At 39.2% G+C, this 21,721-nt stretch overlaps 1 protein-coding gene across 1 annotated transcript in view; it reads left to right on the top strand.

The window, feature by feature from the left end:
• Window positions 1-20,865, top strand: part of Kpnb1 (karyopherin subunit beta 1) — a 30,182-nt gene extending 9,317 nt beyond the window's left edge. The window contains exons 6-22 of the mRNA XM_046420329.2: window positions 934-993; window positions 1,751-1,840; window positions 2,388-2,498; window positions 3,281-3,382; window positions 5,362-5,586; window positions 7,261-7,452; window positions 8,745-8,875; window positions 10,065-10,212; window positions 10,639-10,710; window positions 13,255-13,399; window positions 14,549-14,631; window positions 15,995-16,102; window positions 16,564-16,707; window positions 17,018-17,123; window positions 17,522-17,636; window positions 18,183-18,344; window positions 19,429-20,865. Coding sequence (XP_046276285.1) covers window positions 934-993; window positions 1,751-1,840; window positions 2,388-2,498; window positions 3,281-3,382; window positions 5,362-5,586; window positions 7,261-7,452; window positions 8,745-8,875; window positions 10,065-10,212; window positions 10,639-10,710; window positions 13,255-13,399; window positions 14,549-14,631; window positions 15,995-16,102; window positions 16,564-16,707; window positions 17,018-17,123; window positions 17,522-17,636; window positions 18,183-18,344; window position 19,429 — 1,995 coding nt within the window. The 3' untranslated portion in view covers window positions 19,430-20,865. The remainder of the gene's footprint in view (window positions 1-933; window positions 994-1,750; window positions 1,841-2,387; window positions 2,499-3,280; window positions 3,383-5,361; window positions 5,587-7,260; window positions 7,453-8,744; window positions 8,876-10,064; window positions 10,213-10,638; window positions 10,711-13,254; window positions 13,400-14,548; window positions 14,632-15,994; window positions 16,103-16,563; window positions 16,708-17,017; window positions 17,124-17,521; window positions 17,637-18,182; window positions 18,345-19,428) is intronic.
• Window positions 20,866-21,721: the final 856 nt, after the last annotated feature.

Genomic DNA, 21,721 nt, shown 5'->3' with positions numbered 1-21,721 from the left:
GGGCTGGGGTTGTAGCTCAGTGGTAGAACACTTGTCTCACATGTGTGAGGCACTGGGTTTGAGCCTCAGCACCACTTAAAACACAAAAATAAAAGATATTGTGTCCATCTACAACTAAATGTTTGTGTGTGTACATTGAAAAAAGATTCAATGTTATTTATTTATGTACATATACTATGTTTATTGAATTATCCATTTGGATTGCTTCCATCTTTTTGTCTGTTGTGAATGATGCAGTTGTAAATATGGGTATATACCTTTCTGATTCTAATTCTTTTGAATGTATATCCAAAAGTGCAATTACTGGGTAATCTAGTCTGAAGACTTTTGTATTTGTTGACAATTAAGCTGGGCGTTTGCCTTTATTGGAGAGGTCTGAGAAGCCAGAGGAAACTGCAGTTCTAATTGATTAGAAAGCATGTTTTTTTTCCTTATAGACTTCAGAAGAGTTAGGAGAGTAGCAAATGAAGTTCATATTTTGTTCTCCCTTTACTCCTCACATTTGATGAGGATTTGCTACCCTCCAGAAAACAAATTTGGCCCCTGAAATAGTACAGATGTTTTGAGTTCTCTTAAATTTTAAATACAAAGACATTAATTTTTCTACATGTAGGTTTTGGTTTTTTCTTGAAATGATCAACTTTATTTAAACCACGTGACTTTGTTATTTTCTGCCTAAATTCTTAATAGTGAAGGTCATCTTAGAGATTAAAAAGGATTAAAACCTTATAAGGTAGGTTGTATACCAGACACTGGAGGCAAACTGTGTAGCCTCCATAGTGCCATTGTTGCCTCAAGGAATAGTTGGTGGATTATACCAGGGTTGTATGGGGCCCTCAAGGAGCAGCAGGTTTTTCCTTATATTGAGAATTCAGGAATCAATAAGTATGGTTCATATTTTCATAATTTTCTTTTTCTTTGTTCTTTCCGCAGTCCGAAAGGCACTTTATTATGCAGGTGGTCTGTGAAGCCACACAGTGTCCAGATACACGGGTAAGTGTGTGGTCATACGAAAAAATAGGGCTCTCTTATGTACTTCCTTGGAAATGTCAACTCTAACTTAGTTTGAAATATAGGGAGTCAATGGACTAAAACAAGGTTTGAGTAATATTATAAAGAATTTTTTCCAACGTATTGGAGGAGAGAATAGTACTACTTGGAAAGAGCGTAATGGAAGTTGTAAAGGAGAGAGAAATGGTGGGTCCTTTTTTTTTCCCCCTCCTCTCTGTACTAGGATTGAACCCAGGGACACACTACCATTGAGTTATGGCTCCACCTCTTTTTTATTTTTTCCATTTTAAACAGGATCTCACAAGTATCTGAGGCTGGCCTCAAACTTATGATCTTCTGCCTCAGTCTCCCAGGTTGTTGGGATTATAGGCATTTGCCCAGAAGAATGGGTTTTGATCAGCTTTGCTATTTTATTGCCATGTTATTCAAATGATTGTTTCAACTGTAGCCACTGGAATAGTTTTGCTATTGGTGTAACCTAAACTTTCCCTTTAAAGTCTATTTTTAAAAGTGGCATTTTCATTCTGAATAGAATTAGTGATTTTAGGGCTGTCATATGTCCCTTGGGCACCTTTGAAGGAAAAAAAAAGGAAATGGGAAGGGATAATGAGAACTGGGGGTAGAGATTGATTTAGGGGGAGATTTTTGACATTACCCATACACAACCTTGACCCATTAGAGTCTACCATTGCAGATTGTGTTATTTTTAGTAAATTATTTAATTTACTCTTCTTAAAAGGTACGAGTGGCAGCTTTGCAGAATCTGGTGAAGATAATGTCCTTGTATTATCAGTACATGGAGACGTATATGGGCCCTGCTCTTTTTGCAGTAAGTATTTCTTTTTTGTGTGTGTGTATGTGTATGTATATGTACTGGAAATTGAACACAAGGATGCTTAACCACTGAGTCACATCCATCCCCAGCCCTTTTTAATTTTGAGACAGGGTGTCACTAAGTTGCTGAGGCTGCCCTTGAACTTGTGATCCTTCTTCCTCAGATCCTAAGTTGCTGGGATTGCAGGGGTGTACCACCATGCCCAGTCTCAAGTATTTCAATTTTTAGGTGATATGAGCTTCTAGCTGATTGCAGGGAGTCATTATTCTTAGTTGCTGTTTTGTAATTTTGTAATTTTTTACTTAATATTGTGAAATCAAGAAAATTCCTTGAATGTGTGAGTAAATATAAGCAGCTCAGTGGTGTGCCAAAAAAACTTGTACTATTATTGTCTTGGTAAAAGGAGTATATTTCTTGTTTCTTTATTTCAGACCTAGCTTTCATAAATTATGTTTTTGAAACTTGAATCTGGTTAAAGAGGAGGGTCTAACTTGAGTCAATACTTACTTGAGGTCTGCGGTGTCATGTTTTTTCTCTTAAGATCACAATTGAAGCAATGAAAAGTGACATTGATGAGGTGGCCCTACAAGGGATAGAATTCTGGTCCAATGTCTGTGATGAGGAAATGGATTTGGCCATTGAAGCTTCAGAGGTGAGCCTGGGAGAACATCACCATAGGGGAAGTGCTATTCTGACTGGGCTTGAAAGGTATTTCCATTTGTAGATTCTGGATGTCTCCCCACCTCCCCCCCAGCCAAACCTCCTCACAAAGGAAACAGATCTATAATGAGGCAACTTATGTTTTTGTAGATATCTGACATGATTTGTTGTACATAATGGTATTAGTACTATGAACACAAGGGGGCAGTAAGAAGTCAGTTTTACCCATACACAAACTTGACCCTTTAGAGTCTATCTTTAGTGACACCTGATGCTAAATTATTTCCTTTTTGGAAGTCCTAATGCATGCACAGGATGTGTATTTGATAGTTTACTAACTGGTGAAGGAATCAGATAGAGAGGTACAAGGAAAAGAGTAGTTGTGCCCTTAGAATCTTCAAATTTAAGCTTTACTTCCAACCTTGTTTGTCATCTTGTTCTTCTAAAACAACAGCCTTATTTTTGTCATCCTATGTAAACTTCACGTATCTCTTAATCCAAAGAACACTAGATGTAAGGTTATTAAAATGAGTTGAGTTTGTGAAAAAGAATGTAATTTTTAAAGTTGCCTTGGTCCTTTAAGATAGATTTTATGTATAATCAAAAGAATATCATGTCAAGTAGATGAAAAAGTGAGCACTTCCAAAGATCACAGAAAATATTACTGTTGGCCCCATATATTTGTCACTGATCTTGGGTCGGCTCTCATTGTATCCCTTTAGTATTGCAGCTTGTTCGATTTTGTCTTAGAATCTGCTATACATTTCTCCTCAGGCAGCAGAACAAGGACGGCCTCCTGAGCACACCAGTAAGTTTTATGCCAAGGGAGCACTACAATACCTGGTTCCCATCCTCACACAGACGCTAACTAAACAGGTGAGCCTCCTTCCAAATCTAACAAGGTAAATTGTGAAACCTTATTTAAGGTGGGTTGGTTTGCTGTGGAACAGTTTCCATGGAGCAGCTTGGCAGCCCACCAACTATTTGATATTCTGTTATAGATGACTCAGGAATAACTGAGCTGAACTGAGCTGGATCTGTAAGATCTCCTAGGCTTTGAGCTGTTTATAAAAAAACGGGTCTGAATATCTCATGTGTCTTAATTGGGAAGAGAGCACACACTGTTTTGATATTACTGAGTACAGCATTATCCACAGTAATAGAAGAGGTGTGTTCTGTAAAATTTGCAGTAAAGGTTGGGGGCTGGGAGTGTTACTCTGGTAGAACACTTGCCTAGTGGGTGCATGGCACAGGCTCAATGGTTGGCATCAAAAACAAAAGTTGGGAGGAGAGATGAACTAGGTTTAAGCCATTCTAATACCTAGGGTATCTTCATAAATCCGTGCTATATATATATATATTTAAAATGCTAATTAGGTTAGTTTAAGAGTTATATTCTGACCCATAAAAAGAAACTTTACTAATACAAATTTTTTGTAAAAAGTGTGTCTTCCTTGCCATTCTGCTTTTTGTTTTGGGTATTAGGGATTGAACTCAGGGGCACTCAGCCCCTGAGCCACATCCCTAGTCCTATTTTGTATTTTATTTAGAGACAGGGTCTCACTGAGTTGCTTAGCGCCTGGACGATGCTGAGGCTGGCTTTGAACTCTCGATCCTCCTATCTCAGCCTCCTGAGCCGCTGGGATTACATGCATGTGCCACTGCACCCGGCTGCCATTCTGTTTTGACTTTATGCATCAGTTTTTCTTGGTATGATGTTTGGGACAGGTGCTTTTTTGTTTTTGTTTTTTTTCTGCCACTTCAGTTCTTACAGTGCATGTGAAATATTACCAAAGAATTGGCAGTGCTCTGTGGAAATAGTTAATTTGAGCCCTAGAAATCTCTTTGTACATGGTAATATAATTTGTTTTTAGGAATATACACATTTTAACTTTGTCTTCAAAGGATAAGTAGAGATGTTTGGTTTGAAATGAACTGTGTTTCCTTTTCATCTCATCTTTCAGTTTTACGTTGATTTTTTTGATCTTTTAGTGTCTTTGCTTTTGTGTATTTTTGTTATTTTTCTGGCTTGCATACAAGTCTTTTTTTTTCTTAGTTGTAGATGGGCACAATATATTTATTTATTTTTACATGGTGCTGAGGATTGGACCCAGTGCCTCACAGGTACAAGGCAAGTGCTCTACCACTGAGCTACAGCCCCAGCCCAACAAATCATTCTTTATGTGTATAATTTTCTGACACTCCATAGGCAACATGCGTTAAGTTATTGTGTGGTGATTCGCCATAATAGATATACCTAGTCTACTTTTTAAAAATTTTTATTTATTTATTTGTCCTAATTTGTTATACATGACAACACTTCGATTTCAATTCATAGTACAAAAATGGAGCACAATTTTTCATTTCTCTGGTTGTACACAAAGTAGAGTCACCCACCATTCGTGTCTTCATACATGTACCTAGGGTAATGATGTCTATTTCGTTCCACCATTTTTACTTTCCCATGGTTCCCTCCTTCCCCTCCCTCCCCTTTGCCCTATCCAAAGTTTCTCCATTTTTCCCACATTCCCTCCCCACCCCCATTATGGATCAGCATTCACTTATCAGAGAAAACATTTGGCCATTGGTTTTTGTATGGAAATAAACGATAACTAAAGTCATTATATATATTCTCTACATGTTTGTGACTTAACCTGTTGTTAAAACTTGGTCATTCTCAATTGTTATAAAGGCTATGCTATTGTGAGTATTTCTGGAAGAGACTTAAAAATCAGGGCTTAATATTTTATTTCAAGAAGCTTAAGTTCTAAAGGTATTTGGGAGTCATCAGAAAACCTTTTGAATAAAAGTAATTCTTTGAACACAAACTCAACTAGTGCCACATCTTTCACCAGGATGAAAATGATGATGATGATGACTGGAACCCCTGCAAAGCAGCAGGGGTGTGTCTCATGCTTCTTTCCACCTGCTGTGAAGATGACATTGTGCCACATGTCCTCCCCTTCATCAAAGAACACATCAAAAACCCAGATTGGCGATACCGGGATGCAGCAGTGATGGCTTTTGGGTGTATCTTGGAAGGACCAGAGCCCAATCAGCTCAAACCACTGGTTATACAGGTAAAGCTGAGGGAGTTTTGTAAATATTAGTGGAATATTTATTGTTTGTTTCAACTTTTTGTTTTGAGTGTGCTTTTGTTTTTAGTTATTTGCTGTCATTAAGAATATAACGTATCGGGGGCTGGGGTTGTGTTTCAGCAGTAGATTGCTCACCCAGTACATGTGGGGCCCTGGGTTAGATCATGAGCACCACATAAGAAGTAAATGAATACAATAAAGGTATTGTGTCCAACTACAACTAAAAAATAAATATTAAAAAAAAAATAAAGTATTAGGATGGGGCTGGGGCTCAGTGGTAGTGCACTTGCCTGGCGTGTGTGAGGCACTGGGTTTGATTCTCAGCACCACATATAAATAAATAAAGGTCTACCAACAACTAAAGTAAAATATTTGTTTTTAACTTTTCAGAATTATGTAAATTGAGCCGGGAATGTGGCTCAGTGGTTGAATGCTTTGCCTGGCATGTGTGATACCTTGGGTTTAGTCCCCAGCACTGCCAGAAAAAATAAAAATTAAGTTAAATTAAATGTCATAAATCCAGAAACTTTTGAATGCAGAGAAAACCAAAAAGAAAGTCCCATTTTCTAGGGATTACTCTTAACTAAATATTGATCTGTACAGCTTTTTTCATTGTACTTGTGTATAATAAGAAAGGGCTCTTACAGTCTTATAACTATGTTTAGGGTATGATTTTTCAACATCATAGCATAAACATTTCCCAATTATTTATTTATTTACTTTTGGATCAGGTTGTCACTAAGTTGCTGAGGCTGGCTTTGAATTTGTGATCTTCCTATCTCAGCCTCCCAAGACACTGGCATTATAGGCATGTGCCACCACACCTGTGTTTTTTTTTTTTTTTAAGGTAGTGACTCACTATGTTGCCCAAGCTATCCCCAAATTGCTGGACTAAAGCAATCTTTCTGCCACTGTTCCCAGCTGCCATACATATATATGTGTATATAAAGATGTTTTTAGTTGTAGATGGACATGACTATTTATTTACTTTATATTTATGTGGTGCTGATGATCAAGCCTAGTGCTTCACACATGCTAGGCAAGCACTGTACCACTGAGCCACAACACAACCCTAGCCTTGCCCTATAATTTTTAATGACTGATTATTCCCTCCTTTAGACAAAATTGACACTTTTGTAATAATAATCTATGGAAATGTGTTTGTTTTGCTGATATAAATCATCAGTTCATATAATTGACTTTAGAGCTTGCAAAACTCAAAGTCTTTTGAGATATACTAGTTGCCATCATACCTGTATCCTAAATTAGTCAGCATAAAGTGCTTAGAAACATGCATACCAAACTCTTATTAGAACTCCACATTGGAATTTGGTGGAGAAAGAATTTTGTCACATTTCACTCTACTGTTTTTATTTGATAAATGTTTCAGGAGCACAAAAGCATCTTGATGATATTTTGAGTTTAAATCCACCCATCAGGGCTGGGGGTGTGGCTCAAGCGGTAGCGCGCTCGCCTGTCATGCGTGCGGCCCAGGTTCGATCCTCAGCACCACATACAAACAAAGATGTTGTGTCCACCGAGAACTAAAAAAATAAATAAATATAAAAAAAAAAAAAAAAAAAATAAATCCACCCATCAGTATTTCCTTTTGAGTAGTTGTCAGTGTGAATTTGTTTTGTTTTACTGTATTTTCAGGCTATGCCCACCCTAATAGAATTAATGAAAGACCCCAGTGTAGTTGTTCGAGACACAACTGCATGGACTGTGGGCAGAATTTGTGAATTGCTTCCTGAAGCTGCCATCAATGATGTCTACTTGGCTCCCTTGCTGCAGTGTCTGATTGAGGGCCTCAGTGCTGAACCCAGAGTGGCTTCAAATGTATGCTGGGTAAGGGATTTTCTTCCTGGTGAGCTTGCCTGAGCCAATGTCAAGAAAATAGGAGGTATGTAGGGCTGGGGTTGTGGCTCAGCGGTAGAATACTCACCTACCACATGCGAGGCCCTGGGTTCGATCCTCAGCACCGCATAAAAATAAATAAAGATATTGTGTCCAAACAAAAAATAAATATTAAAAAAAGAAAATAGGAGGTGTGAGAGAAAAGTGGATCTACCTCATTTGGAAGGCTTTCTCTGAATACCGTCTCCTTTCTAATTTCTTCAATTAAAACGTGGGAGAGTTGTCTATAGCAGGAGCCAGTGGGAACTGTTGAATCATGGTGACTAGATCTCAAAGCACTTAGAGCAGTCATGGCAATCATGACTGGAGAGGCACTCTGTACTTGCTTTTTTTCTTTTTTGGGGGGGCAGGTACGGGGAATTGAACTTAGGCACTTAACCACTGAACCACATCCCTAGTCCTATTTTGTATTTTGTTTAGAGACGGGGTCTCACTAAGTTGCTTAATGCCTCGCTAAATTACTGGGGCTGGCTTTGAACTCACTCTCCTCCTGTCTCTGGTCTTGCTTTTCTTCCTTGAGTTGCTCCCAGACAATAAATTTCAATTAAGGTAGACAGTTGTTGGCCACCATTGCCAAGAAAGGGACAAAAAGGACCGAAAGTGGGTGGTCTCAGTGCTGAGTCAGTATAGAGTGCATGTCATTTATTGGGGGCCTTTGGGGTATAGAGGAGGAAGATGAAATAAGGAAGGAGTGGGCTAAAAGCCTTTCTGTGAATGGAAAAATAACAGTATTGGTAGGTGAAAATATTTTGCTGCTTAAACGAGTTGGATGTAGCCAGGTGCAGCAGCTCATGCCTATAATCTCAGTGGCGCACAGGAGGATCGTGAGTTCAAAGCCAGCCTCAGCAATGGCAAGGTGCTAAGCAACTCATTGAGACCCTATTCCTAAATAAAATCCAAAATAGAGCTGGGGATGTGGCTCAGTGGTCGAGGGCCCCTGAGTTCAGTCCCCAGTACCCAAAAAAAAAAAAAAAGAGCTGGACGTATTTATGAGATAGGACAAGTAGACAATATAAGTAAGTAAATGTTTAGTTTTAAAGATACCTATAAAATGTAGAATGTATTGTGATGACCTTGACAGAAAAAGTCTTTTTTGAGTTTTATTAGCATTGATATGTTCGTAAGTCAGTTGGAGAACACTGCTCATGGTATCTTAAGGAAACATGAGGTAATCCTAGGAGACACTTCCCTCAGTACTAATATTTAATCTGTCTGCTTTTTAGGCATTTTCCAGTCTGGCTGAAGCTGCTTATGAAGCTGCAGATGTAGCTGATGATCAAGAAGAACCAGCCACTTATTGCCTGTCTTCTTCATTTGAGCTCATAGTTCAGAAACTCCTGGAAACCACAGACAGGTAACCAATGATCCATAGAAGTGGCTGATATCACTGCACATGGTGGCACCCTTCTGTAGCCCCAGGTACTTAGGAGGCTGAGACAGGAGGATAGCTTGAGCCCAGCAGTTGGGGGACAGCCTGGCAACATAGCATGACTGTGTCTTTAAAAAAAAAAAAAGAAAAGAAGTGTTTTGTTGTTATTTGTTTTATTCATGCAGCTCCTGTTGTCCTCTGGAGGATAGTAATGTAGAGGGATTGGACTGGATTTTACCTGCCCTAGGGGAGTTACAAGAATCCTATTGTAGATTGCATTATTTATTTAAATAAAAGGGAATGACAAACGTAAACTATGCTACTTAGGATTGTTAAGAAGCCCCATCATTTTTTTGCTTTTTGTTTTTAATATTTTTTAGTTGTTGAAGGACTTTATTTATTTGTATGTGGTACTGAGAATTGAACCCAGTGCCTCATGCATCTAGGCAAGCGTGCTACCACTAAGCCACAACCTCAGCCTGAAGCCTCATCGTTTTGCAGTATTGACAGTTGATGGTGGAGTATTTGGTAATGGTATAGGAGAAATGGTGACACTGTAAATCAGAAGATTTATACCAACTCAGTAACTGTTAATTTTATGATATCGGATAAAATTTAGCATTAGTATTTATACAGTTGATATATAAATGAGCTTAAGTTTGGAGTTGGTATTTGCAATGACTTGGGTGATCAGGGGATGAGAATCTCGGGTCCTAAACCAGCTTTAGCAACTTAGCAAGACCCTGTATCTGAATAAAAATAAATTGAAAAGAGCTGGGGATGTGACTTAAGTGCCCCTGGGTTCAATCTCTTGTTACCCTAAAAAAAAATTTGGGGACCCCAAACTTGTGTTTTGTGTGTTATACCTAAAGCCATGAGCAAAGTAAATGATTAGGTAGGGACTGGGCATAAACTTCCATGTTTAATCCTTACTTCCCTGTTAAGATTGTATGAAAAAAAATTGGTGTATCTCCTCATCTATTCAGGCAACCTCTTTAATTATCCACATGGATTCTTTTTAAGTTCTGATTTCTAGGTATTATATTGCCAAACTCAGATAAGGTCTACAGTTGTACCAGTTTCTGGTTTTCTATTTTTGGAGAGACATTCCAAAACTTCTCTGTCCTTTTTCCACAGTTGAGGCTTTAAGATTTTTGCCATATGTTCCTTACAGACCTGATGGACACCAGAACAACCTGAGGAGTTCTGCATATGAATCTTTAATGGAAATTGTAAAAAACAGTGCCAAGGATTGTTACCCTGCTGTTCAAAAAACTACTTTGGTCATCATGGAACGACTACAGCAGGTGCTTCAGATGGAGGTAAGACTGGAGTACCCTCAGCTATGGGGTGAAGGGGATAGTACTTTTGACAAATATAGCTGCTGTTATTTCTTTTTGTTGTTCAAGTCAAGTATATAAGGTTTAAGAAAGATACAAGGCTTAGATGACAACAACCAAAAAAACCAATATTGCAGTCTTGAGGAGGCCCTTAGTTTAGTCCCCAGCACCAGTGCCCCCATCCAAAATGGAACTTAACATTTTCATTGCTTGTCACAGTTCACTTGCATTTGTATTATATTTCTTGTTTTTACTTAGTTTTCTACAGTAAAATTGTTTTTTCCTGTAAATAAAATATATATAAAACAGCAAATAAAGATGATTAAATAAAATATGTAAATTTATTTTATGTGTTATTTAATGATGGAAGGTTTTCACTTAGAACACGATTTCTTCTTTTCCTTATAGTCACATATCCAGAGCACGTCTGATAGAATCCAGTTTAATGACCTTCAGTCTTTACTCTGTGCAACTCTTCAGGTATGATGGTGCTTTATCACCTTTTTTTTTTAATTATTTTTTTTTAATTCATACACTATAGTTACAAATAATAGTGGAATTCATTATACCATATTTGTTTTTGGGGTTTTGGTTTTTTGTTTGGTTGGTTGATTTTTTTGGTACCGGGGATTGAACTGGGCGGCAGGGGGGCACTCAACCACTGAGCCACAACCCCAGCCCTATTTTGTATTTTATTTAGAGACAGGGTCTCACTGAGTTGCTTAGCGCCTTGCTTTTGCTGAGGCTGGCTTTTTCATGATCCTCCTGCCTCAGCTTCCTGAGCCTCTGGGATTATAGGCGTGTGCCACCACACCTGGCTAATGCCATATAACAATTTGGTCAGTCTCTTTCCTCCCTTCCCCTGATCTGCTTGAGAACTTTGCTAATTTTCCTTCTATTACTATTTTAATTAGTTCATTATAATTATATAAAAAGTGTGTCCCCCCCACTCTTCAGTTTTGAGACAGGATCTTATGGTCTTGCTAAATTGCTGAGGCTGTCCTTTAGCTTGTGATCTTCCTGCTTCAACCTCCTCACCTTAATGAAACGCAGGCCTCGGGCTGGGGATGTGGCTCAAGCGGTAGCGCGCTTGTCTGGCATGCGTGCGGCCTGGGTTCGATCCTCAGCACCACATACAAAGATGTTGTGTCCGCCGAAAACTAAAAAAAATAAATATTAAAATTCTCTCTCTTTCTCTCAAAATTTTTTTTTTAAAAAAGAAAGAAACCCAGGCCTCACTCATGAGAGTCAAGCACTCTACCACTGAGCCACATTTCCATTTCCAACCCCTTAACCACTTCTTAATAGCTTCAGGGAAGAAAGTCTGTCTCATGAGTTCTTATACTCTCACAGCTCTGAAATGGTGTAGACAGTGCTTTTCTCAGTTTGGTATATGACTCTTCGGAAGAGTGATTTCCTACCTTCCTTTCCTTTCTGTCAAGAAAGATCCAGTTTGTCTTTTGAGAAGGAAACACCTCAGTATGTATTGGTCCCTTCCAGCTGAATAGCTAATTTGTGTTGGCAGCTTTTGATCTTGGTTTCCAACAAGACTAGCTCAGTCAGATTCAGTTTCCAGCTGTGGTTCTTCTTTTTTAGAAAAGGGGGTAGGATGAGGTGCTATAGCCCATACCTGTAATCCAGTGTTTCAGGAAGCCTGTAGCAGGAGGATCGCAAGTTTGAAGATAGCCTCAGCAACTTAGCAAGACCTTGTCTCAAAATTAAAAAGTAATTTTAAGGGGGCTAGAGGTGTGATTCAGTGGTTAAGTGCCCCTGGATTGAATCCCTGGTACCAAAAAAAAAAAAAGTGGGTTGGGGTTTTAATTCAGTGGTTGAGTACTTGCCAAGTATGTGTGAAGCCCTGGGTTTGGTCCCTGGAACAACAACAAAAAAAAGTATGGCGTTTCTACCATCATCTTTTGATACACTTGCTATTAAAAGTTTTATCATTGTTACACCATATATAGTGCCTTGTATTCACAGTAGAATCTTTTTTTAAGGAGAGGCTGAAAGCTAAAATAAAATGTTGCTCTCATCTCAATGCAGTAGCTGGGAAGCTATTCCTTTCTTTTAAAAAAGCCCTGGAACTTATTTGTAGTATTGAATTTTAGTATTAATTACATTAATTAGGTCATCTTACCTGTGAACTCCTTTTTTGTCCCAGACTTTAACTTTTTAATAGATGACTGTTGAGAGATTTTCATTTCTCATCAGACAAAATACAGGAAAGATTCAGTGACATGAGTTGAAGCAAACAAAAGAATAAGGAGACAGATTTGATTGCTGTGTAATGTATGAAATTGGAAAATGTTTATCAGGACTGTGTACTTTTGATCACTTACAAGTCTGTTGGAATACAGGAAGCATTGCTTTTTGTTTTGTAAGTAGGAACTTCTAAAGCAACATGATTTTTTAAATTAATTAATTGATTATTGGTACTGGGGTTCACCCCAGGGGTGATTAACCACTAACCATATCCCCACCCCTTTTTATTTTAACTGTCGTTCCAGTAAGACTAGAATAGGGAGACTACTGATAGGGGTTTGTCGGGCCAGCGTAAATGAAGCACAGAGTTTACTTTTGCCCCATGGAGGGTCTATCATGTTTTTTGTGAACTGAAAAACAGAAGAGTTATTAAAATGAATGTAGCATTGCAGATGCTTTGCAGTGTCAAAGTTCTTTTTTTTTTTAAATAAGCACTCTACTGACAGCTATATTCTCAGCCCTGATCTGTAATCTTTTTTTAAATTTGTTTATTTATTTTTTTAGTTTTCAGCAGACACAACATCTTTGTTTGTATGTGGTGCTGAGGATCGAACCCGGGCCGCACGCATGCCAGGCGAGCGTGCTACTGCTTGAGCCACATCCCCAGCCTCTGCAGTGTCAAAGTTCTTGAGCAAAGAAAAAAAAATTGGCCTTTCTAAAACTTGAGAGGGGGTCTTAACTGATTTAAAAAAGAAAAGATATAATGTTCTGATAGAAAGGTTTGGAATTATTAATAGGTCCTGAATTCTCATTTGTTCACAGAATGTTCTCCGGAAAGTGCAACATCAAGATGCTTTGCAGATATCTGATGTGGTCATGGCCTCCCTGTTAAGGATGTTCCAAAGCACAGCTGGCTCTGGGGGAGTCCAGGAGGATGCCCTCATGGCAGTTAGCACACTGGTGGAAGGTAAGTGAGCACTAATCAGTTGGGGAATGACTTCAGAAAGCAGAAGTTTTAATATCTCTGAAATTTTGCTAAAAAAAAAAAAAGACATAGTTCTTTTACTGTGGACTGAGTGACTCAGTTCATAGATTGAACCTAAGTATAAATTATATAATTGCCTTGGCAATCTTCTTGAAGTCAATGGGGAGCCAGTTTGCAACAGGGAGTCAAGATTGGTAACCTTTTTCAGAGGAAACTATACCTATCTCAACTCAATAGATTACTTCTTGCCTTGAAAGTCCACTTGCTTTATTGACTCCTATCAAGGGTAGAGGAAGTAAAAGTTTCTAGTTTCATTACTGTCATGTGATACCTCCTGGTTCCAGTTTTAATGCTTTGGACTCAGGTGTGGGATATAATGAAACATTGAGTGAGTTTTAGGAATTAATTGATTTTTCTGATTGTTACATGTCTGACTGCAAAATTGCTCTGGGCAAGCCATATCTGACTTAAAATTCTTTGAAGGGCCATTAAAAGCACATAAAAGAGCACTTAAGAAATCTGGCATGCTTCTTCAGGGTTGACCTAGACCTATAAGTATATTACTGAGGCCATTTCTTGAGGACCACTCTCCTGAGGACCAGTCCTACTGCTGGCATAAAGAGCCTGTGTCCAGCTGGTCTGGCAACATGTGACTACCTGAGAAGGGCAAGGAAGTTAATTTTGGCTCCTGAAGTGGTGTTTTGAATCTGAAGCTCTGTGCTGCTTTTCCTGGCTCTGGCTTATTAAGCCCTTGATGGGATTGCCTAGGAACCCTGGTTTGAAGCTGACCTCTAGAGAGGACATATAATCAGATGAGGGGAGGTGGGGAAAGAAGCAGTATTACTGGCTCAGTCAATTCATAATTTACCTTGAAGTTCCTTAAGATCCTGCCACTTCATGTTTTAGCAAAAGTAAAATCCCATTCTGTATTAAAGTTGGTACTGTCTCTGGGACATAAGAATTAAGCCCTCCTATTAGTTATGAACTTGGCTTATGTGAGATGGAAACAGTAACTAACACATTCCACCAACTTGTTGAGGATTGCATACAATTTTAGGAGAGCTAGGATGGTTATTTTGCTCACCTGATATCCTGTGTTGCTATCATTTGCTAATATCTATCTTGTTTCAGTGTTGGGTGGTGAATTCCTCAAGTACATGGAGGCCTTTAAACCCTTCCTGGGTATTGGATTGAAGAATTATGCTGAGTACCAGGTAGGATAAGCTTTTCAAATTTTCAAAAATTATTATTATTTTTTTTTTAGTTGTAAATGGACAGCATGGCACTGCCTTATTTATTTTTGTATGCAGTGCTAAGGATCGAACCCAGTGCCCCACAGAGGCTGATCAAGTGCTCCACCACTCAGCCCCAACCCTAATATTTATTTATTTATCTATTTATCTATCTGTCTATTTATTCATTCATTCATTCATTTATTATGGCTTTTGTTGTACTGGGAATTAAACCCAGGTCTTCACACATGCAAGGCAGATACTGTGTACCATTGAACTGTATCCCCAGCCCTCAAAATATAATCGTATTCTCATACCTGTTAGCCATTGAAGTACAGAAAAGATCAGGTTCCTATGATCTAAGTAGTTTTCCTTTTTGTATTGTTTGAACTAGAAATAGTCTATTTAAAACGGGATATTGGGCTGGGCATGGTGGCACATGTCTGTAATCCCAACGGCTCAGGAGGAGCCCGAGGCAGGAGGACCTTGAGTTCAAAGCCAGCCTCAGCAAAAGCGAGATGCTAAGCAACTCAGTGAGACCCTGTCTCTACATAAAACACAAAATAAGTTTGGGGATGTGGCTCAGTGGTTGATTGCCCCTGAGTGCAATCCCTAGTACCAAAAAAAAAAAAAAGGATATTGGATCTACCCAATAAGGGACTATACAATGAATGACTGTGGCTGTACAGTATGAATACAAGGGCAGCTTATAAAGTTACCCCATAAGTACCTTAAAAAGCAAACCTAGGGGCTGGGGTTGTGGCTCATTGGTAGAGTGCTCACCTAGCACTTTGAGGCCCTGGGTTAGATTTTCAGCACCACATAAAAATTAATAAAATAAAGGTATTGTGACCAACTACAACTAAAAAATAATAAAATAGAGGGGGAGGGCTGGGGATATAGCTCAGTTGGTAGAGGGCTTGTCTTGTATGCACAAGGCCCTAGGTTCAATTCCCAGCACCACAAAAAAAAAAAAGAGAGAGAGAGAGAGCAAAGCTTCTTGTGGTTTTGTTTGTTTGTTTGTTCTGAGAATTGAACCCAGGTCCTTGTGCGTGTGAGGCAAGCACTCTGCCAACTGAGCTATATCCCCGGTCCCAAGCTGCTTATTTTTTAACCACCTGTTTCTACCACCACCAGCAGCTCCAGTGAATAATGTCCTTCCTTTCTTTCTTTCTTTCTTTCTTTTTTTTTTTTTTATTAATGGTATCTCTAATACTCCTAATTACTTCTTGCCATTAACTAATCTCAGCTGTTGTTGGGGGAGGTGGTCTTTGATTCTAGGTCCTGCCTTACCCATATAGGCCACCTTTTCTTTTTGGGAGATTATTTCCTTGATTCTTTTCAGGTTTGTTTGGCAGCTGTGGGCCTAGTGGGAGATTTGTGCCGTGCCCTGCAATCCAACATCTTACCTTTCTGTGATGAGGTAATGCAGCTGCTGCTGGAGAACTTGGGGGTGAGTGTCTACACATATGAACAACCACTCTGAATAAAATCTAAGTTGGCAAGAAATTTAAGCATTAAGACCATGATAGGAAGCTATAAGTTCCCATAGCACTGTGAGCTTATGGGAGAAGGGAATTATTTTCTTTCAGATGATTTTAGAATCTACAAAGTTAATTAAAGGAATGTGTACTCTACTTGTAGAAAAAAAGAACAATAAAGTATAAAGGAAAAACAGTTTCTTGTGGGCTGGGGTTGTGGCACAGTGGTAGAGCGCTTGCCTAGCATATGTGAGGCACTGGGTTTGATTCCCAGCACTAAATAAGGATCCATTGACAACTAAACGATATTGTTAAAAAAAAAATTCTTTATCCAGCAATAATCATTTAACTTTTGTGTCTGTCCAAAGATTCTTCTTGAGTCTCTGGATCAAATTTTTATGTTAGTTAATTGACTTTTTTTTTTTTTAATCAGAATGAGAATGTCCACAGGTCTGTGAAGCCGCAGATTCTGTCTGTGTTTGGTGATATTGCCCTTGCTATTGGTGGAGAATTTAAAAAATACCTAGAGGTTGTATTGAATACTCTTCAGCAGGCCTCCCAAGCCCAAGTGGACAAGGTAAGCTTGAAGCTGTCCCGTTAATCGTTAAGTCCAGCTCTAAATGGAGGAGAGGACTATTTACAAACATACCATAAAGGTGATCAGTGGTTGGATGTGGTGGCACACATCCGTAATCCCAGTGACTGGAGAGGTGAGGCAGGAAGACTGAAATTCAAGGCCAGCTTGGGCAACTTAATAAGACCCTGTCTCAAAATAAAAAAGGATAGGGATATAGTTTAGTGGTAGAATATCTCTAGGTTCAGTCTCCAGTACCACAAAAAATATATATAATTGTTGTGATGGAACTTTTATTCTTTGTCTCTTCCAGTCCGACTACGACATGGTGGATTATCTGAATGAACTAAGAGAAGGCTGCTTGGAAGCCTATACTGGAATCGTCCAGGGCTTAAAGGGAGATCAGGAGAACGTACACCGTTGAGTATACAACCCAGCTCCTTAAGTCCACCCACCAGATTGCACAGCCAGATGAGCTATCTCTGCTGGTTGCTTTCTGACCAACCATGAATGGTTGATACATGACTACCCCCATATTACTATTGGGGGAGATATTTGTACTTTACCTGTTTTGACATTCAAGGTTCAGAAGAAAAAGTTCCATTTGTTCCTTGTACATTGTATCTGATTATTATTATTTGTTTCATCTGTTGATTTGAAAAATTACATCCTCATTTAGGAAGAATAATTTGGTACTACTCTGCAGCTGGTTATCCAGCTCAAACCTGATATAGGTAGAATAGCTGGAAACTTTGGAAAAGGTGTGGTCCTGCCAAATTCAAGGCAACTTCATCAGACCTTCTCTTTTCTTTTATAGCGGATGTGATGCTGGTACAACCCAGAGTAGAATTTATTCTGTCTTTCATTGACCACATTGCTGGGGATGAGGATCATACAGATGGAGTAGTAGCCTGTGCTGCTGGACTGATAGGGTGAGTTATACCTGCTTCCAGTAGCTAAGTATTCTCACGCAAAATGAGAAACGTGTAGGAATGAATCTTGAGAGACTAATAGATGGTAATAATCCACTTCTCAGAGGAGATTCAGGAGTTAGTTTGTTGTGATGTTGGGGATTGAACCCAGAACCAATACTCTACCATCAAGGAGATAGTAAGCTCATAGTGTCTCTCTTGGGTATTCATAAGTGATAATCCATTTCAGACCCTCTAGAGCTCTGTAATTTCTTCCCGCTAAACTCTGGTATTGGTCAATACCTCTGTTTAACATCCTTTGAGGGTTTCTGATGCATTGTTAAGAGAGCATTGGTCTTAAGCCCAAAGATCTGGATTCTAGTTCTGGTTTTTACAGTGAATTTAGCTGTTTAATCTTGGACAAATTATCCTAATTTATATCTAAAAGCTCTTCTAGCTTTAAAAAGTAGATGAATGCTAAGAACTACGTATTTAACTCAGCAGTGTTTTGACAGGTTCAAAACATGGTTCCTGGAGTTCATTCACAAGTGGTTTTATTCTACGCAGGGACTTATGTACAGCATTTGGGAAAGATGTACTGAAATTAGTAGAAGCTAGGCCAATGATCCATGAACTGTTAACTGAAGGACGGAGATCGAAGACTAACAAAGCAAAAACCCTTGCTACATGGGCCACAAAAGAACTGAGAAAACTGAAGAACCAAGCTTGGTAAGATTGGGTCACCACTTTTCTTTCTTCAAGTTTCTTAGGAGGAGGTACATTTAGGCTATTGTGGCAGGTGCTGGTATCTTATTGGTACTCTTTCCCTTATAGGTGCTTCCGGGCGAGACCTTTGTTCCTCATTCTTGTACTAAGGGAAAAGTCAGGCAGTCTCATTTCTCTTGAGCCAGATATTTGATTGATTATGGTGCTGGAGAATAGGACCCAGGGGCATTTTATCACTGAGTTATATTCCCTGCCCTTTTTATTTTTTAGTTTGAGACAGGGTCTCACTAAGTTGCTGAGGCTGGCTTTGAACTTGCCATCTTTCTACCGTAACCTTGTGAGTCACTGGAATTACAGGCATGCACTGCCCTGCCTGCCAACAGAACTTTTTTGTGGTTTTGTTTTGGGGGCTCTGGAAATTTAATCCAGAGACACTTCACCACTGAGCTTCATCCATAGTCCCTTTTTGTTTTTGAGACAGGTTCTCACTAAAAACCTCAATAATTTGCTGAGGTTAGCCTTAAATGTGCCTTCCTCCTGTCTCAGACTCCTGAGTCTCTGGGATTATAGGCATATGCCACAACACCTGGTTAGAACAGAACTTTTACAACAAAAAATTCCCAAAACATTTGGACCCTAATAAAACTATTGATAGAGGCATTCTCCCATAATTCTCTTTTCTACACCCTTCCCCATTCCCTCTCGCCCGCAATGCTGCGGATCAGACCCAGGGCCTTGTGTCTGCTAGACAAGTATTTTAAGACATTGCCAAACTCCATAGAAGATATCCTTTGAGACCCCTGCTTTGGAACATAGGTTTGTTTGTTTGCTTTCTGCAACTTAGTAATTAGTAAAAAAGGGGGGGAGGGCTATTTTTAGTTTTTAATTTTATTTTCCCATCTACCCCTGATGGATATGCTCATGAGAGCAGGTAGGTGGCACATAGGAAGAGAAGGAAAATTATTCATTCTTGAAGTTGACAAATCCATTCAGCCTATGAGCACTTGGTTGTAGGAATTGGAGGTATTTAGGTTTTATTGAGCATATGTGATCCTAGGATTGATCTTTTCCTTCCATCTGTTTTTAGATCTGTTACCATTGGGATGATAACCTGAGACCCCCACTGGAAATCTCCAATCTTTTGAAAAACCCGGAAGTGAGGAGTGTGCACGGATGCTGAATGTTTGGGAATGAGAGGATGAGTGAGTGAGGCTTGAAAACACACCACATTGAAAATCCTGCCACAGCAGCAGCCGCAGCCGCCAACAGCAGCGCTGTTAGTGAGCTAAGTAAGCACTGACTTCGTAGAAAACCATAACATCAGCCATCTTGGAAAAGAGAGAAACGACGGATTTACTTGCTTACAAAAAAGCTGTCTCTTCCCAGGGGAGGCTAGAACTAGCTTTTCGGTCTTTTGGCAGTGCCGAGTGGAATGACTGGTTTGGGAGAGGAAGAGGGACTGGGTTCAGCTGTGGTGCTTTGTTGTAAAAGGCAGCCTGGCCTTTGCTACTGAGGAGAAAGATGGAGCCTGGGTCTCAAGCCCACCTTCGCTGTACCTTTGCCACACGGTATTTTACACGTGCAGGCTAGAAGGAGGGTGAGGGATTTTTACAGTCTGAGAATGAGTGTGTGTGAGTGAGGCGGTATCCACATTCTCAACTTCAAGTCATTGCAGTTTCTTTTTCCCAGAAAACAAGGGGTTAGATGTTGCATTTCATAAAACTAACCGAAGTTCTGTCTACTGATGCAGCACAAGACATGTAAAAAAACAAAGAGGAAAAAAAAAAGGAAAGACGCTCTTTAGGTTTTGTTTTGTTGGTTTTTTTTTTTTTTTTTTTAATTATTTTAGGGAAAACACTGACGAATGGTCAGAGCTCCTATCCTGATCTTTTCATCAAGGCGCCTTTCCTAATAATATGGTTCAACTGTGAATGTAGAAGTGGGGGGGGGGAGGGGGGAGAAAAATAAAACTCTGAAGTTAGAGGATATAGAAAAATAAAAATACAAATTGTTACAAATAAAGAATGCAGACTTAAAAGACAAAAAAGCCACAACCCAAACCAAAATTTAAATGCTTGAAATTGGCAGCACAAAAGAAAAGCTCTCTCCTGACTTGTATCGTGGCAGTCTGAACGCCCCCAGAGAATTGTGCCAAAGAGTTTAGAAGACAAATAACCAATAAAAGTAAACACACATGTGCGCACACACATACAAACATACACAACAGCAGACTTCAGGTAACTATTTTGGATTGCAAATGAGGATAAATTTAATGTTTAAACAATCTGATAAAATAACCATTTGGAAACTGCTTGGCCTTCTGTTCTCTTTTATTTGATTGACTCCAATGCGGTATTGGTCTCTTGCTGCACTTCAAAACCAACTAACCAACAAAACAAAAGTGTGTGTGTCTATATGTATGTGTAGACACACACACAGCAGAACTCATGATGAAAGTGGCACTTGAAAATGGTTATATTTTTCCACTGAAGTTTGAAGATTAATAAAATGGTGTCAAACACTCCCCTGTTCACACATTTTAGTTTTTTGTTTTTCAAGTGTAATGTGCTGTGATTACCATAAACCAGAATCATTTTCCCTTTTACAAGGGATCAGGGCATCCTGAATTTTAGACTTTCAGCAATAAGAAGGGATGTTGGTGAGCTTTTGGTTTTTGCAGATACTAGGGAGTTTTTGTTGGCATTTGAGTATGCGGCTTTCAAAAAAAAAAAGGAAGGTTTTTAAATTGCTTCCTAGTAGTTTGAGGATTAAAAGGCAAGACCCACTTTCATTTTCATCCTGTAGAAAGCATGGGCTTATGTTTTTTCCCATCTCTTCCTTTGCATCTTCCCTTCCCTGATCCAGCCTTCCATTCAAAGTGGGATTGGCTCGGTTTTGCCCATCCGTATGGCAGCATCTCTAATAGCTCTTGTACAGGGTATCAAATATTGTGCCTTTTGGTGCCAGGTTCAAAGTCAAGTGCCGATCTATGAACCAGTGTACAAAAAAAAAAAAATCCAGGTGTTTGAAGGAGAGACGCTCCATTGTGAATAGAGAACTCACACCAGCTCCTAAGCCTATTGAGAAGAGGGCCTGGTCCTCTTAATGCCTTGTTTCCATTTTAGTTGTTTCTTGAGTGAGGGAGAATGATATACTAACCATTCCTGATATTAGGTAGGGTTGGGTCAGGGCTTAGGGAGGGGCAGGAATATTGGGGAAAGAAAGAAAAAATAATCTGATCATTCCTCAGTGCTACCCATTTCTGTCCTGTGTGGGTTGCTTAGCTAGACAGCAGGAGAATAAAGTACACCAAGAACCATAATAAAAACAAAACCTTCCGTGTGTTTTGTCATGTTTTGTTCCAGGGAACCAGTTGATAA

The sequence above is a fragment of the Marmota monax genome, unplaced genomic scaffold (genome assembly GCF_021218885.2).
Source record: "Marmota monax isolate L192 unplaced genomic scaffold, Marmota_monax_Labrador192_F-V1.1 WCK01_AAM20220418_F8-fsc00064, whole genome shotgun sequence".
Lineage (NCBI taxonomy): Eukaryota > Metazoa > Chordata > Mammalia > Rodentia > Sciuridae > Marmota > Marmota monax.
Note: the sequence above shows the minus strand (reverse complement) of the source record. Positions and strands in the feature narration are given on the sequence as shown.